The sequence below is a fragment of the Chrysochloris asiatica genome, unplaced genomic scaffold, assembly GCF_000296735.1.
Source record: "Chrysochloris asiatica unplaced genomic scaffold, ChrAsi1.0 scaffold00076, whole genome shotgun sequence".
NCBI classification, from domain to species: domain Eukaryota; kingdom Metazoa; phylum Chordata; class Mammalia; order Afrosoricida; family Chrysochloridae; genus Chrysochloris; species Chrysochloris asiatica.
Genome location: NW_006408594.1, coordinates 5,568,440 through 5,587,001, shown reverse-complemented (window position 1 = coordinate 5,587,001; position 18,562 = coordinate 5,568,440). Strand labels below are relative to the sequence as shown.

Here is an 18,562-nt window from a genome sequence, read left to right as displayed (position 1 = left end):
GGGCTAAAAGTGACCTCAGGTCTGTGTGATTGTGTACGTCTTTCAAGTACACCACAAAGTTTCATCTGAAAACTTCCAGGAGTGACAAGGGACATCTGCTAGTCACTGAAAAATGCTTGAAGGCAAAAATCCAATGACTAGTTTACATTGAGCCTACTTCAAAACAGAAAGGGTAAGATGAAGAGGCAACCCCACCCCACCTCCAGCCTTAACTACTCAGCCATGGGAAGGAGGGAGTTTCAGCGCAGAGTGGTTAGAGATGGCAGCTGGGAATGAGTAGCATGCCAGGGTGTTAGGTTGAGTCTGAGCACTTAATGGGGGAACCTGGAATGGAGGTAGAATCTAACAAAGTCCTGAGCAAAGCCACTGTGGGTCAGGGACCCAACATAGAGCCCTCTGCAGGTTACTAGGGTATACAGGGAAGAGTGAAAATGCAGCTTGTTAAGAGGTCTGGAATCAAGTTTTGGTTCTGCCATTTCTATCCAGGTGACCTTGGCATACCTTCCACTTCCATGGGTCTCCTATAGAGTACTGGCAGAGATGGAGTGTGAATGGACAGGGATTTGCAGAGCATTTTAGTGAACGAGTTGGACTAGGTTAACAAGGTGAGATGGTGGGGACAGTGGTGAGGAATGCTGGGCCTGGCTGGCTTTCAGCAAGACTGTTGGTTAGAACTTAAGACCTTGGGTTTTCAGATCCTCACAGTTGGATGGGGAGGTTGGTAAACAGAATGTACTGGGAAACTAAATGGGGCTGAGCTCATAATGTCTACTCTTTGCCCCAAGAAGCTTATTCAACTGAACTTGGTATACTTTAAAAGCTGAACAGGGAAGAAAGTCCATTGGCTGTTGTTTTCTTCCTCTTCGTGGTTGTGTGTACTGGTCATTTCCCCCTGCCTTCCTGTAGATAATTGGCCTTCCCTTTAGCCAATTAGGAGCTGTGCAACCCAGTGACCAACCCCTTTTTGAATTTGCTTCTTTTATAATAGAGAATTCATGACTCATTATTATTCTTTTTTTTTTTAAAAAAAAGGAGTTCCAGGAAGAACAAACAAATCATTCTGACATCCTCACCTCCTTCTTCTCTCTCCTTCTTGTTCCCTCCTTATCTGTCTTTCATGCTCTTCATTACTTGATGATCATATGACTTTATGATGATTGCATTCATTTCAACAGTTTCAAGAATTTTAAAATCCATCCATTAATAAATATTTCTTATGCACCTATTGTGTATAAGACCTCAAGAAAGTCAAATCGCACTGTATGCAGATGAGGAGGTCCCTTTAATAACTTCCACATCCAGTTCATTCTCTGCTGAGAGGCAAGCATGTCTGGGAAAATTGGTGCTTTTCCTAAAATGAAATAAAGCATCTTTCCTTTCTTCTCCAGAACAGCAGAACCATGACTGAACTGAGCCTGCTCATTCTTCCACCTTACAGGGGAAGCAAAGGTTCTGCAATGATGGATTTGGAAATGAGAATTTAGGAACACTGAGATCCCTTTCTACTGCAAGAGAGCAAGGGTGGAGAATGGCTGACTGAATCCCTGTGAGCATGTGGATAGGACTATAGAAGCCATTGATGACTGAAGTGCTTTAAGATTCAACACTGGCGATTTAACAGCCAGGGCCCCACAGCAAAGCTGTCCTCTCCCTAAAGGAGCTTGGGAGGGAGATAAGAGGCAGTGTGAAGGGTTCGTTTCTGCCACAGACACATTGTACTAAACTCTGGCTCCTCCTCTGCAGGACTGCAAATCCTCTGGGGGAGGTAGGGAGCCCGGACAGAGGAGAGGAAGGCACAGGATAGAATGAACACAAAAAGTGAATTTCTTCCTGCCCCTAGAGACAATGATCCCTTGTGAAGACAAGAGAGGTTAATATCCGGAGAAGCAAGCCTCCATGCAGCTTGAGACACCTCACTTGGAACAAGCAGTTTGAGTGTCCAGTTGCAAATTTTATTGAACTCTTCTCTGAAAGAACCAATTTATCTCCCCATTCACAGGCTCATAACATAGCTTTCCTGAAAAGTTCGAGAACGGCTCCTATCATTCTTTTCCTCCCTGTATCCAGGTATGCCCCCACCCCTAATTTCTTCCCCAAATCCCACTGAGGAATCCAGCGTGCTAGGGAGTTCAAGTACACACTGTGGGAAGAAAGACTGCAGTTTGCTTTTGATCCCTTCTCCCTGTGTCTGCCCCTAACAGGTGGTCATGTCCCTTCTAATTTTTCAGAAGACTAATTAATTTCCAAAGCAGCCAGAGAGACAAGGATATGTTTCTAATTCTTATTTTCATCAGAGGTGAAGGGGGGAGAAGGGAGATCATTTCCAGAGACAAAAAGCCCCAGTGAAAACACAGAGCAAAGAGAGATCAGAAAAAGACAAGATTGTCTTTCATCTGGAGTCATTAGCAACATCTTGGAAAGAAGATTTGAAATCTGTTCACAACTTCTTGGCTATGAGTAGAAAATACAAATAAAGGGGTAATGGGTGGGGAGGAGCTATTATTTAAAAATATTTTTTTTTGAGAAGTCCAGCTGATCACAGAAATCACTGACAATGTGATGTCTGCAAAGGACAACATTGCCTTGATGCTCAAAGAAGAAAGCACACATGAGCATCCCATAAGAACAGCCTGTGTCAACCTTCAGAAATCAGGGGTTTAAATCTCAAACCGCTTCCTAAGTGACCAATGTCCAACTTCCTAAGGTGGTCCCTGGCTTGAAAGAGATATTGAAATGAAAGGCTAAGTGAAGCTGGGTCCTTAAGCCTGCCAAGGCCTTGGCTACAAGTGGAAAGGGAAGTCACCCAAGGTGGGTCTGGTCCAGTCCTCCCATGACTGCCTGGGCCTCTCACTGGGGAGAGGGGCCCTGGTGAGTCAGATCCACAGTTTCCATGCACACTCCACAACCCGTTGTAAGTGTTGCAATTCTAACCTTTTCCAGATGATTCAGGGAGAGAGAGGCTGTGTGGCTTGGAGAGAAAGTTAAAGGGGGTGGGTAGTACATTTGGGAATGTGGGCATCAAACAGATGGCATTTTAATGAAAATACTTAGGCTTTTTGATGCACAAGTGATCCGAAACTACCTCTAGTCATCTTGTCTCCTGGGAATTATAAAATATTGAGAACTGCACCGTGTAAAGAATTTGCAAATGAAGCCCCAACACAAAAGTATATTTATAACAACTCACCAATTTCTGGACACATTTCTCCTAAAAGAATGTCCTGTCTTTCCTCTAATCTCTTAGTGACATATCTCTATCCATCTAACTAAAATCCAAGGGAGGCAAATTGCTACTATGATAATTTCCCTAAAGCAACCCTCATTCACTTTGCTTTTCTTCTCTTTTGGAATAAAAGTCTGTCATAAATGTTTAATTAAATAGAAGTCTTTCCACTGTTAATGACTAGCTGCATGAAAGGCTCTTCATTTTTTTTTTTTTTTTAAAGGAGGGGTGTACGTGTGTGCTTCAAACAGTTCCTATTAATTTTCTGATATTGATTCTCTGGCTGGGGAAGAGCATATAGTATTCAGCATAGAGCTCCTCTGCAGAATATGTTAAAGGCAGCGGTTTGGATTGAGAAAGGGCACCAAATGCAGAATGCGTCAAATAGACCATCGCTCAATGAAGTCACTTAGCTATTCAAAACATGTTCAGCCATCACTCAACCGTTTGCACCAAGAATGTGGGGAGGGGGGCAACCATTTATGCTTTCCCCCCAGGCACAACCATTTCCCAAAGAGCAGCTTTTACTCAGTTTGGGTTGGACTCTGGGGGCCAGATCAGTTTCTCCCTTTCTGGCTCCTTTCCTTCACTTCTCCTCCATCTCCTGGTCTCAACTCCCTGCATCACCATCCCATGTTGAGCTTAACAAACAATCCTGCAGTAGCCCGATTCGCTTCCCTGATGTTGCTTCAAAAGGCCTCCAGTATTGGTTCATATCAGGAGCAAAAGACCTAAGTCTTTCATTCCATCCAGAAATATCTCTCCATGCAGGTCTTCCTATGGGTAGCTGTAGGTTGTACCATAGACATTCATAGCCATTCAAAAGTGGTCCCTCAGATTCAAGTCTGCTGCTGAATGCAGGTTGTATGACCCGCAGGAGTTTTTTTCCCTGTGCTTATTAACGTGTCTCAGAAGCACATGCCTTTCCCCATGCCTTAAGATCCAGCTTTTACATTGTGACAGACCCTTTACTTCCAATACATGCATGTACACATACAACCCAACAACCTTACAAAATAAAGGCAAGTTTGCTGACACCCCCGCCCCACTGTTCCTCCACCAACCTCCCCGTGCCCTGGCCTCCCTCCTTCCCTGCCTGCCTGCACAATGTCTGATTCTGAGCTGGCTGCAATGCTGACTTTACTTACTGCTGGGGACCAGACATGTCACTCTACATGTGAGTGAACCGCTTCTCAGCCTAACCTGCCCGTGAACTGCTGTTTATTAGAGCTTGAGTTTGTTCCCTGTGAGAGACGTACGTATTTTTAGACTTAGTCAACGTTAAAACACACACATAGACACACGCAGCCAGCCACCTTAAACGATCTGGGTGGCTCATAGACATTACGAAATGCTCTTGAACTCAGCTTAAGATCCTGGAATAATTAGGATTTACCAAATAAGGATTCTTGGAAATAACAGATTTTTAAAATATATATATATATATATAAAAGGAGATTTGCAGATGATGATGTATATGGGACTTTTTGAGAGTAGGGGGAAGAGGAAGGGAGGAAGGAAGTGAATTTTGAATTCTTCATTCTGAAAAGAGGAACAGTGATGTTGAAAGAAACAATTATTTCCCCTCTCAGAGATGGCCATGTTTGACCAAATGGCAAATCCTAATGATTCTGAAGCAGCCAGAGCACATTGGACTTTTAAAGACAATCTCTTGTTTTCATTTTATCATGGATTATTCCAATGAAGAGGTTTGGGGGATGGATGAGGGTAGTAGAGGTGAGAGAGTATGGATTTTGCTTATTGATTCTTTTTCCTCTGAAAGTAACCCAACCAACCTTGATCAGTGGTAGAAGGAGTGAAGTAAGAAAATGGTGGAATGTAAAGGGGACTTATTTGGTGGAGGGTGGGGAGGGGTAGTGAAAAGAGGAGGGGGTGAATGGAAAGAGGGAGGAGATGGGAAATCAAATACCTTCTAAGCAGCAGGTTCTCCATAATCCAGAATGGGTCATAACTTCCTCATTCTTTTTGCTGGTTTCATTCTCACTTACACTTTTCGTCTTGCAAACCCCTCTGGAGTAGAGCCAATAGTCGGTTCCCACAGCTATGGTCATCAGACTGAAGGCAGCGAAAGCACCAACGGTGGTTAAAAGCATTTGAACACCTCGATCAAAGAGCCCCATAATTCTTCATTATATAAACACCCAACCGACTTCTAGTTCTCGGGAGAGTGTATGTGAGTACTAAAGCAAAAATAAAAATAAAAATAATTCCACTACTAATCGAATGGGTCTATGTGTGAATAGAGAAGATGGAGAGATATAAAAAAAGGGAGGTAAGAAAGCTCACGGAAAAGAGTGTAAATTATAAAGATCACACGGGAAGAGAGGCTTGCCTTTTGAGATCAGAAACTGTTCCAGTTGCAGTGTTGTTGTAGTTTAAAAAAAGGAAAAAAAAATAAAAAATAAAAAGACACCCCCCACCCCCCCCAAGTGAGATGCCTTAATCTCTTTTCCTAAAATTCTGGTCTCCAGTTTCCATATGTGATAGCTAATTTGGAGATGGCTTCCACAGTGAACCAGGGAACAGCCGCATTCTCAACACAACCTCTCATGGTCGGGACCTAGAGAGTTAGAGATTATAAGAGCGGAGATGCAACCTTTCGTCTTCGTTCTCGGCTCTGAGGCCTGCGCCATGAAAATCCTTGGCTTCCCCAGTTCTCTTCCTTGAGAGGGGGGTGGGTGTCTCAGGCGCTTTCGTTTCAGACCAGACTTCCTAGTATTCTGTAAGCCCTTGGTCGCAGCTGAACAGGTGCGGGGGTCTCGCCTTCCATGGTTTTGCCCGGCAGCAGCAGCGGCGGCAGCAGCAGGGCGGGCAGGCGCGGCGGCGGCGGCTGCTGGACGAGCAGCGGCGGCGGTTATTGTTGGTGGTGGCGGGGGTAGTGTTGGCGAAGTGGGGGAGGGAGGGGGTTTCTCCCGGAGAATCGAGGCGGGTTTCCCTCCCCCTATCTGCAAAGCTCCTGGAAACAAGGGAGCCGGCGTCTTGCTGCAGGATGGGCCGCCCGCCTGCCCCCCCCCACTCCTTGCCGGCTCGGCCCCCGGCGGAGGCGCTCCCACCTACTGCATTACCGGGAGGTGCTGAACTGGACAGCTCCCTGCGCCGCCCGCTCCGCGCGCTCCCCGCTCACAGGGCGGCCTGCCAGGCGGGGGGCGCGTGGCCTGAGTCCTTCCTCCCCTCCCGGGCAGCGAGACCAGAGCAGGGCGGGGGCTGCCTTCTTTCTATTTACCCCTCGCTCCCAAATCCTGAACCGAGCGCTCTCCTGGCTCCCGGAGCTTAAAGGAAGGCGTAGCTAGAGATATCTTCCCTCTCTCTCTCTCTCACACTCTCTCTGCTCTTCCCTCCCCGATTAGTGCTTTCTTCCAGCTCAGCCTCTTTCTCATTCCATCTCTACGTGCCTAGAGCTTCAAATACAACCCTCCCATCACAATCAGACGGGCACAAAACTTCAACCAGCCGCTTCCCTGCCTGGAAGGCGGTGAAACTATAACCTGGATGGGTAATTACAAACACGTCTCTATGTGGTTTTTGTTTTTTTTGGATAATCGGTTTCACTTTGCTGTTTTTGTGTGTGTGTGTGGGGAGGTGGGTTTGTTTTATTTTGTTGGCACGTTGGATGCGTCTTCTTTTGACCGTTCCGCTCATCTCTTTGTTTCTCTCTGGCTAACAGGGGGTGTGCACTGCACTGTCTCTCTGTAGTTTTCCGTGAAATTCCGTATCTTGCTCCTACAAGCAGACATTTTGGAAAGATTATTCATGGAATAGGGTGCACCGGGTGACCAGTGGCTGGGGTCTGGGCAATGGTTTTCATCTCAAGGGGAAGTGAGTGAAATCGGAGCCCTTGTAAGTTTCCTAGTCTTTTCTAAAGGCTCGGGAAGAGATAACAATCTCCCTGCTGTGAATATCAAACCACATCACAACCCTCCCCTCTTCCTTAGTCTATCCTGGGTTAATTACAGTGTCATTTCTTGTTTCTTATATGCAACTTTTTCTTAAATGTGACCCCCTGGAAAGAAGAAACCTGTTTTCCTCTGATCAGTTTCATGGCTTAGTGAGAGAGTGTGTGAGGGTGATGTGGGTGCAGTGTTTTTAAACCCAGGGTAGGGGGCTGGAGAGGAATGTTGAAATGCTTTAATTTTGTAACGTAATCATTGCATCCTTTCTTTTCCCTTCCTTCCTTTTTGACTTGCTAGCATGTGCTGACAATTTCTTACTGATAAAAGATGACTGGATTATAAACAGACCTTTTTTGGGGGGTGTAAAGCCCTTGGTTAACTTCTTTTCCTCGGCTTGCAATTAGTCTTCAGGTACATTCAGTGCATCTTTTGGGGCTTAGAAAAAATGACCTGTTTCTCCTCCTGCATAGAGCTTTCCTTCTCCCATTCTGTTCTCTTCTCAGGAGGGAGGGTCTCCTGTGAGGAGTGATTGCTATGTGTTAGGACCTGGGAGGCCCTGATAGAAGACCAAGACTCACTCTAACAACCTCTGACAAGGACTTTTAGGGTAGGACCATGTTTGCAGACTGATATTTCTCCACTTTGGTTTCTTGTCATTAGAGGATGGAGCTGGGGAGGGAGTTGATCTGCTGCTCCCACCTAACAGGGAATTTAGCAAGCTCGCAGATCAGGTGGGTGATTTCTTGCCTGCTGTCCTTGAGGAAAAAGTGAGGGGCAAGCACTGAAGCCTTTTAGATACACTATGAATACAGAAGACCAAGAAAGAATTGATGCCTTTGAATTTTGGTTTTGGCAAAGAATATTGACTATACTGTGAACTGTCAGAAGAATGAACAAGTTTGTCTTGGAAGAAGTACAACCAGAATGCTCCTTAAAAGCCAGGGTGGCTGACTTCTGTCTCATGTACTTTGGGCATGTTATCAGGAGGGTCTAGTCTGTGGAGAAGGACATCATGCTTGGTAAGGTTGATGCAATGAATTGACACAACGGCTGCAACATAGTAATGATTGTGAGGATGGCTCAGGACTGGGTACTGTTTCATTCTGTTGTATATAGGGGTCGTTCTGAGTTGCAACCAACTTGGTGTCTCTGAACAACAATAGGCCTTTTGGGGCTGGGGAGGAGAAGTTTGGATGTAGTCTTAGGTGCCTGAGAGACTTGCCTCAGTCTCCTCTGGTCCCCTTAGTTGCCATTGTGTTGCTGAATAAGTCAGTCTCTTCAGACTGGAGAGAAGAGCCTTGCCTCTCATACCCCACCTGCTTCAGATCAACTCCTGGAACTTTTGTTCAAAAAGAATCAAGTACCAGAGGTTCAGAAGCTTATGTTTGCCCACAGCAGCTGCTAACATCTCAGCTGATGATAGCAGCTACAGCTTTAGCAGCTTTTGATTAATCTTCTGGCCAGATAATCATTGAGAAAATGAAAAGGGAAAGAGGAGGGGGAGGAAGGATAGACCGAGAGCTTCTGAAGATGGAACAGCCTGGGAGTACAGTCTGGCTCTGCTATTGGTCTTCCCCATGATTCTGAACAAGTCAGCTCCCTTGTGCCACCGTTTTCCCATCTATAAAATGGGTACATCAGTATCCGCCCCTAATTCCTGAAGTTGTTCTCAGTAACCACCTGCCACACAGTTCAGACCTCCATCACTACAAGTGATGTCTCCCTTGCTGACTTGCAAATTCCTTGAGATCAACAGCTGTGTTGTGTTAACCAATATTGTCTTTAAGACCTGACGCAGGGCTTAATACATGTAGGTGCCTGATAAAAAATGGTTGAATGATTATGATGGAAAAAATCTTATTGCCATCTAGTTGATTCTGACTCATAGCAACGCAACAGGACAAAGTAGAATTGCCCCACAGTGTTTCTTCTGGAAATATTTACTGAAGCCAACTGCCACATCTTCTCCCCACGTGGAGTGGCTACTGGGTTAGAACTGCTGACTTTTTGTTTCACAGTTGAGCACTTAATCACTGTGCCAATAGTACTCCTTGATGATTATAAATTAACCTAACTAACTAAACAACACAACACAAAACAAAACCCCCAAACCAGTTGTCACTGAGTTGACTGGACTCATAGTGACCCTCTGGGACTGCCTCTTAGGGTTTCAAAGCCTGCAAATCTTTATGGAAGGGACCTTGGTGGCATAGTGGTTAAGTGCTTGCATGTTAACTGAAAGATTGGTGGTTTGAAGCCAATAGCCACTCTGTGGGAGAAAGATGTGTGGCAGTCTGCTTTTGTAAGGATTTGCAGTCTTGAAATCCCTGTGGGGCAGTTCTACATTGTCCTGTAAGAGCCTCTGAGGTGGAATTTGACTCAACAGCAATGGGTAAATCCTTATGGAAGCAGATTGCCCCATCTGTCCCCCACAAACACCAACCTTTAGGTTATCAGTCAGGTGTTTTCACCAGTGCACCACCAGGGCTTCTGGATGACGTTGTTAGGTGTCATCGAGTTGGTTCTGACTCGCAACAACCCTATACAGAGTTTCTGAGACTGCAAATCTTTGGAGGAACAAAGCCTCAAAGCCCATAGAACAGCTGGTGGGCTCAAATTGCTGACCTTGTGGTTCACAGTCCATTGTTTATTCTACAGAACCACTGAATGATGATTGTTGTTAAGTGTCGTCGACTCTGTTCCGACTCATAGAGACTCTGTATAGGGTTTCCGAGGAGCGGCTGGTGAGTTTAAACCATGGTTCAAGTGGACCTTGAGGTCAACTGCTTGTCTTACAGCAGCACACCAGGTATAAGTGACGATTACATGACAAAATGAAGTGTCTGGTATGTAGTAGACATGCAATACATGTGGGCCTTTTCCTCTTTCTCTGCCCCACTTTTACTGCAGGATTGGGCCCCAGTTCCTTTCCCCACATAACTCATGTACCACTTCCCTCTCTGCCTTACTCCTATGTCCCTTCTGTGGACCAGGCAAGGCTACCCAAGAAGAGCTGGATCCATGTTCCATTGAGGTGGTTCGGCACACAAGCTTAGTAGATGCTCAATAGGTTTGCTTAGGAGAGCCGCTTTGTGTGACCATGGCTGGCTACATGGGAAGAGCTTAGAGGAAATTAACTGAAATGCCACAGGCCTATTTTAAGCTCCTTTTTTGATGGAGTGGCAATAACATGGGATTTGGGAACGGCAGACCTGGCCTTGAAGCACAAGGCTGCATTTCCTCATTGTTTGACCTTGGGTAGTCACTTAACCTTTCTGGAAATTTACCTTCTTCTCTGTCAAGGAAACTGTGGACATGATCCTTCCAATGCAGTTTTCAGTGTTGTATGGCAACAGCAGCGGCAACAGTTAACATTTAGAAGGTATGCTCTATGTGGTAGGCACTGATTAAACTGAATCTCACAACAACCCTATGAGGTAGGTCCCATCATTGTTCCCATTTTACAGACGAGGCAACTGAGCCACATAATGACTTAAGTATCTGACTTGAGGTTGTCTGGTCAGTGAGTGGCAGATTTGGGCGTTTAGCTCAGAAGCTCTGCTCCTAAGCACTTTGCCGTCTTTCTGACTGTACAGAAAATGAGTTTTATGAGTATGGGACAGTTGACTTCTCATCCACAGATCTGGCCAAGCATGTAGCAAGGACCTTCTAGTTGTTGGGCATGTCTGCACAAATTCTCACAGATAAGTATTCATATATTTTGCTCTGAGTAAACAGAGACTCAGAGAAGTCATCTCTCAAGTCCCAAGGGAGTAGAGTAACAGAGATCCAATTACTTTATTTTGCTTTAGGTTCTACTACCTCAAAGTCCCATAGTTTACTCATGTGTTCATTTATTCATTCAACTAATTGAGTACCTACTATGTGCCAGGTATAATGCTCCTTTATGGGGATGTTAAGCAGGACAGACATAGTCTGTGCCTGCAAGGACCAGTAGACAAGTATAAGGAACAGACAAGCAAGAAACAACCATGCTGAGGTGAGGAGAGTGTTAGGTGAGGGATATTGTGGGTCCACAGAGCAAGGAGGACTAACCTAATCTTGGTTATGTGGGGTGACTTCCCTGAGCACATGGCATTTAAACTGAGATTTGGAATGAGAAAGCATTAATTCGTTTAAGATGAAAGTGGGTGGGTGGGTGAAGGGAAGAGGAAAGGAAGAACATTGGGCTGAAGGGAACAGCTTGTACAAAGGCTCAGAGCTGTACAACACATGAGAAAAGATGACGGGTCAGTTTTAGGGACAAAAATACTGGGTCTAGCTGATATAAACATAATGATGAGAAATGTGTTCAGTTCTAGAAAGGAGTACGAGAAATAACCTGTAAAAGATTGGTGCAGTGTGGCATCTAAGAAGCAAACACAGAGGTGGGAGACAGTAAGAGACCAAGCTACAGACCAAGCATGGTGTCCTGGACCAGTGCAGTGACAATGGATATGAAAAGAAATGGAGGGATTCAAGGATACTGGAAGGAAGCTGATGAATACTGGTGTCCATTACTGAGGAAGGAGTAGGTTTGGAGTGTGTGTTTGTATGTGTGTAGGGGTGGTGGACCAAGTGTTCTGCTTTGTCTGTATCAAGTTGTGTTACATTTTAACTACCTCTTCACTACTTGGTCTTACTCTGTCTCTTCTTATCATCTAATTAATTACTTTGTTGTTGTTGTTAAGTGCCGTCGAGTCGGTTCCGACCCATAGCAACCCTGTATAGGGTTTCCAAGGAGCAGCTGGTGAGCTTGAACCACTGACCTTGCAGTTCAAACAGCTTTGCAGTCTGGCGTATTAACCCACAGCATCACACCAGGACTCTATGGTATGATATGATATGATATGATATGATATGATATGATATGATATGATATGATATTGTTGTTGTGAAGTGCCATTGAGTCAGTTCCGACCCATAGCAACCTTGTATAGGGTTTCTGAGGAGCAGTTGGTTAGCTTGAACCACCGACCTTGCAGTTCAAATGACTTTGCAGTCTGGTGCATTAACCCACAGCGCCACACCATGAATCCATAATTCCTTCAATTACAATCTAGTTCACTAGAACCACCAGCACAAGTATTTTGGTTCAATTGCTCACTTGTATTTTCAGAATGCGGGCCTTGCTCATAGTTGTTATGTGCCGTCGAGTCAGTTCCGACCCATAGCGACCCTGTATACGCTTTCTGAGGAGCAGCTGGTGAGCTTGAACCGCCAACCTTGCAGTTCAAACAGCTTTGCAGTCTGGCGCATTAGCCCACAGGTGCCACACCAGGTCTCCTAGCACATAGTAGGCACTCAATAAAAAGCAGTCACATTTTTGATATAAGAAACCAACTACATGTCATTCCTGTGCCAGACATTGTGCTGAGGTCCCAGAGATAAGGAAGGGATAAAAATACTACCTGCCATCAAAGTGTCCAAAATCAGTGTGAGAGTGGGGGTGGACTGCAAGGAGACAGCTAATTCTAGGGCAATGCAGCCCAACCCAGGGGAGAGCAAGTAGGTGTCTGGCATTCCCCAGGGTGTGCTCCCCAACTCCATGCTTCTCCTGTCTCAACATTTCTCTCTGCCTTTAGGAACTGCTGTTTCATTATCTGTGCTGGTCGGACACATAGTAGGTCCACAATCCATATTGGATGAATAATGAAAAAGTGAACCAGATGAAGAAATGTGCTGTCCAAGGAAGGCAACACTTATTCCTGTGTCATTGTCTCAGAAGGCTTTGCCAAGCTGACCGGTCAGGGGGAAAGGTCACCGTGGTCCAGGGGGAGAGGAAGCCATTACAAGCAGTCCACAGCATATGCAGTGCAGTGTGGTTTGAAAGTAGATGAGGACCACCAAGGGCAAAGATGGGTGATGGTGATGGGCAGGAAGAAGATGGAACCCAGGGAGACTGCTGTGCCTACAGCTATGGGGCACTCATCAACATTGCTGTCCTTGTGCACCTTGTCTGGGAAGGAAAATGAAGTGGGAAGAAGCTGTACTCAGATGAATTTGAGTCCTAGATCTGTGCTTACTTTCTGTGTGACCTGAGGTCTGTGAATTTACGTCTGAGTCTGTTTCCTCATCCGTCAATGGGGGTAGTAGGTGTCTAGTTTGTTCCTACCCTAGCTCCTTTGCACTTGCTGTTCCCTCTGTTAGAATGTTTCCTTCCCTGAAGGCGAGATCCCTGGTTCATCATTCATGTTTAAGCTGAAATATCAACTCCAGAGAGGCAGTTGCTGGCCACGCCATCTAAAATGATCACTGTTTATATTAGCCTGTTTCAGTTTCGTCATAGTGCCTCTTACCACCCGTCATCCTCTTGTTTAGCCTCTGAAATCTCTCCCTACCCACCCACTTCCTCTATTCTCTTGTGGCACTTCTCTGTGTTTTGGAGTTATTGTTTAGTTGTTAGACAACATCGGTCTTATTCACTGCTGTATCCTTAATGCCTACAAAGTGCCTGGAATAGCATAGGTGCCCAATGAACATTTTCTTTCAAATGGATGAATAAGGTTGTAGTTGTGGAGATTAAATAAGGGGAGTAATATGTGAGCATTTGGAAAATACTAGATGCTCAGGAAATACCAGCTCCTTGAAGGTAATGGTTGAGGTTTTGCCACTCAAAAGCAAGTCTCTAGATGTTTTAAAAGAAATACTACTGGAATTCACCATAGAAATAAGGGTGGTGAGACCTTGTCTTGCTTACTTTGGAAACCAATTGCTAGAAAAGAGTCATTATGTTTGGTAAAATAGAGGGTTAGTAAACACGAGAGAAAACTCAATGAGCTGGACGGACACAATGCCTCAACTATGGCTCAAACATGCCAAAGACCATGGGGATAGCCCAGGACCAGGCAGCATTTTGTTCTGTTACACACAAGATCACCATGAGTCAGAATTGACTAGATGTCAGCTAACAACAGAAGCCCCTGACCCTTGGTGGGGAGTGGGCACTAGGGGAAGGGGAGGGGAGGCCCCAGATGCCAGATGCTGTTGTGGGGACTGGGCACATGCATTAGAGGAGGCAATCTCTAGTCAAGGTTGAAAAGACAAGCATTATCCTGGCTAGTGGCAGCCTCCACCTTACTCCCCCTGGCCTGCCTTACTCTCGTAGCCCTCATATGCAGCCCACCCTTGTGTCTCTGGAGGACCCAAGGGGGACACCCATTGCAAAGAGGCCTAACTGGGGCTAGGAGAGAAGATGCTGGAAGATATGGCAAGTTTCACTCATTCCTTGCCGTGTTGGGAGTCCCCGAGAAAGTCTCGGGCTGGCAATAGTGGTGCAGGGCTGGCCCCTCCCGATATGGGGTGTGGCATGGGGAGGGGATGGTTCCTGGTGAATCTGGAGACAGAAGACCTACACGAGGAGGTGTCTATGACAAGACTTCTCAGAGCAGTGACTTCTCCAGGCAGGACTCTGCCCTCAGACCTCCCCCATACCCAGCCAAGCAGAAGTCCAAATGCACTGTCTCCCCACCCCCACTCCCAGCTGGCATGTGGCATGGGATCTCCCCAGGAGCTGAGCTATGGCAAGGATAATCATGATAGAAAATTAACTATAAAACAATAAATCAAATACATAAGTGGGCAGAGAATCAGCGAGAAGAAAATTAAAGGGCAGACAGGAAGAAAAGGACGTTTTTAGTGACTTTTAGAGGGAAAGGAGTCCATGGTGGATGCAGAAAGTGGGTTGCAGGCAGAACCTGGGAGAGCAGGTGTGGGAAGGTCCAGAGCATGGGTCTAGAACATCTGGTGACCAATCTCTCCTTCTCCCATTTCTCTCTCCCCCTCCTTCTTTTCCAGTCAAACCAGGATGCTATAGTCCTGCGCCTACCCCAGGACCTTTGCATCTTGGGTTCCTCTGTCTGGGCTGCTCATCTCCCAGCAGCCAGCTCATTCCCTCACTTCCCACAGGTGTCTGGCCTACCTGGACACCTGATGTAAAAGCCTCTTGGCCCTTTCCATGCTGAGTCACTCTTTACTCACTTCATTTTCCTCTGTAATTACTGCTTAGAGCACCCCTCCTTGCATCTGTGTATTTCTTTTCTTATTTGTAGTGTAAAGATCATGAGGACTGGGGTTTGGTTGTGTTGCTATTAGATTCCCTGCATCTCACATGATCTCATGGCAAAATTCCTGGGTGAGAAATGGAAGGAAGTGGGAACTCAACCAGGAATGAAAAGGTTTACAATGGAAAACCTGGGAGCTGTGTACAGGGAAACCAGCAATGTCTCTGGAAGAAGATGGTGGAGGTTTCTGGGAAGAATAAGGAGGATTTTAGAGGTTCCTAGGCAAAGTGGAGCCTGGAGAGTTGACAAGCAGGAAATGAAAGGGGCGGGACTCCTTTCCATGTAGATTTCAGACAGAGCTAATGGTGACTGTTGGAGTGGCAGGGTGTCCAGGCTGGGGAGCTGACTGAATCACATTCCTAGCAATGTGGCCCTGGGCAAGCAACCAGATGTTCTAAAGTCTCAGCTGTCCTGTCTAGAAAATGACCGCACAGCCTGCCTCAAGGTGCTATTCTGATTATTAAAGACAATAATGTAGAAAAGGTACTTGCAGTGCCTACTCCACAGTAAGCCCTAGCTAAATATCAGCTACATGTTGAGCTCCTATTGGATGTTACGGGTTTTGAATAAAACCCACAGATGAGCAAGATGAGATCCTTTCTCAGAAAACAGTCACAGTCAGTGGAGAGGGACCTGCAAGCGGAGCTCAAGGTAATGTGGGAGACAGACCAGGAGCAAGGGTGTGGGGGAATACAGGCTGTTGGGAAGGCTTTCAGGAGTTGAAGACTGCTTGGAGGATGAAAGAGACAAGGAGGCCGAGAGGGCCAGAAAGGGCTACCTAAAAGAAGGGGAACAAAGCTTCATAGTTACAGGATGTGAAAGAGTCCTTCAGTAGAAATATGCTGAGCACAAGACCACTGACAGCCCCACTTCCAGCAGCTGACATTCCTGGGAGGCAGACACCAAGCAATTGATGAGGTGAGTTGATGGTTGAATGGCAGTTATGGTAAGTGCCTAGCCTGTGTGTTAGAGCCAGAGGTAATTCTCTTTCACCAAAATGCTATGAGGAGACTAGTAGGGCAGGGCGTGAGGCTGGAAAGGGAGGTGGGGCCAGGAAGGGTTTTGAATAAGTCCCGTGTTTACTGTGCGCCAAGTGCTGTGCAATGGATACAAAGAGGAACAAAATTAAGTCTATAGCTATGACAAGGCAGTAACTAGGCATTGAGTGCGAGGTGATTGAGGGAGGTCCATGAGTGACAGAAAGTGACAGTTAGAGAAGGCTTCATTGAAGAGGTGACTTTTATTCCTGTTTCCCATCGATTAACAGGACCAAAATCCATTGGCATGTCTTTCAGGAGTGAAGGGTTCCTATCCTTGAGAGAAGTTCTGTTATGTCTCTCACTGTGCAGATGAGGAACCTGAGGCACAGAGAGGTTGAGCAACTTACCCAAAGTCACACAGTTTATAAGTGATTTCAACTTTGAGGCTCTCACACTGTACAGCCTTGTAAGCATGGATTGCCTACCATGATCTGGCACTTTCTCCTTTAATGCTAAAAAAACTCATGAGGCACAGAGTGGTGAATGTGTCAAGTCAAAAAGCCAGCGAACAGCAAAGCCTTGATTGGCTTGAAACTCTGCCTATCTGTAGGGCCGGGGTGGGGAAAGGCTCTGCATGCCAAATTCCTCTTCCCCTTCTGCTCTAGATAGTGCATTGAGCCCTGGCTTGTCCCCCAGTCTTTTGCTGGGACCTTGGGGCTGATGCCTAAGCCCATTCCTACAGTTAAAGGGACTATGTTTAGTTGTAGAAGCCAAACTGAGTGAGGTTTGGAATCAGAAGGTTGGGTTAACATCCTAGTGACTTTGGAAAATACACTTTCTCCTCTCCGAGCCTCCGTTTCCTCATCTGGGAAATGGGATAAGTACTAATGACTGTTTTAAAAACAAATAGTCAATTTCCACTCACGGCAACCCCACATGTGTCAGAGTAGAACTTGTTAAACAGGGTTTTCAATGGTTGATTTTTCAAAAGTCAATCTGGTAATTGACTTTTTCCTTCAGAGGCAAAGGAAACTTTGAACCAGCAACATTTTGGTTAGCAGCTGAATACTTAACCATTTGCATCACCCGGGGACTCCAATGACTCAGTTTAGTGTTAACTGATTTCTCTCAAACACCCAGTCTGTCACCAAGATTGCTCACTAGAGGCAAGAGATTGTAGCAGTCTGAGAAATCTGGCCCTATTTCCTTCAATTTCAGCCATCACCACTGCCTCCATCAGCTTCCTTCATCCTACCTCCTTCCTGCACACACCTGCACACCTCTCACCACCTCCTTCCCCTGAACCAGCCAGGTTCTTTCCTGCTATGCATTGTCCCACAACTCCTATCTTTATACAGGGACATGTGTGTAGCTAATTTGCAAAAGAGCATAAATATGTGATGTCATGCATGTGAATTATTTGTTTGTTGTTGTTATTTATTTCCCTCCTCCCCTGTACACACACACTCTCTCATCCCCTCCATCCCCATGCCAGCAACTTCTGTAGTTCCATGTGTTCATCCGATCTAAACAAAATATACGTACAAATAATAGTCACGCATAAACATATACTTGCACAATTGCATATGCACACCCACATATGGGCAATTGGGTCATCGGCTTACAAAATGGGATCATATGAAGCATTCTTTCTGCATCTTGCTTTACTCATTCAAACAATATTCATGGGTATCTCGTCAAGTCAGCTGGTAAAGCTCTAATTCATTCTTTTAATGGTGGCATAATATTTCATCATGAGAAGCCCTATAATTTCTTCAGCCAGTCTTCTATTGACAGATGTTCACTTTATTTATTTCCCCCCCCCCCACTATAAAAAGTGCTGCAATAAACATCCTTCTACATACATCCTTCCAACTGGAGCTTTTATTTCGATGGGTTAGATTCCCAGGAGTGAGCTTGTTGGAATTGCAAGGCAATTGAAGGGTGTGTGTATTTTCTGTTTTAGTTGATGTTGCCAGATTGCTGTCCAAGAGTGCTGTAGTACTTCACATTTTCTCCAACAATGCATGAGCCTACCTTTTCAAGGCATCTACTGCAGCAAAAGTTATTAACATTATTTTTAAGTTTTGCCCAGCTCATGGGGACAAAATGAAATCTCACAGTTACTCTGATTTTCCATTCCCAGCACAACCCATGAGTTTGTGCATTTTTGTGGATGCTTGTTAGCCGTTTAGATTTGTGTCTGTGTCTGGTCTTTTCTTATCCTTTGCCAGACCTCAGTCTTCCTCCTTCATTTATTATTAATTTGTAAGACATTTTTGTATATTATAAATATTAGCCTTTTATTTGACACCAGTGTTTCAGATAGTGGCACTCTCAAATCTTTTGTTTTCCTTTTGACTTTGCAAATGCTATCTGTTGCCA

At 45.5% G+C, this 18,562-nt stretch overlaps 1 protein-coding gene across 1 annotated transcript in view; it reads right to left on the bottom strand.

The window, feature by feature from the left end:
* CACNG2 (calcium channel, voltage-dependent, gamma subunit 2) overlaps positions 1–5,422 on the bottom strand; it is a 157,279-nt gene extending 151,857 nt beyond the window's left edge. The window contains exon 1 of the mRNA XM_006865224.1: positions 5,154–5,422. Coding sequence (XP_006865286.1) covers positions 5,154–5,364 — 211 coding nt within the window. The 5' untranslated portion in view covers positions 5,365–5,422. The remainder of the gene's footprint in view (positions 1–5,153) is intronic.
* Positions 5,423–18,562: the final 13,140 nt, after the last annotated feature.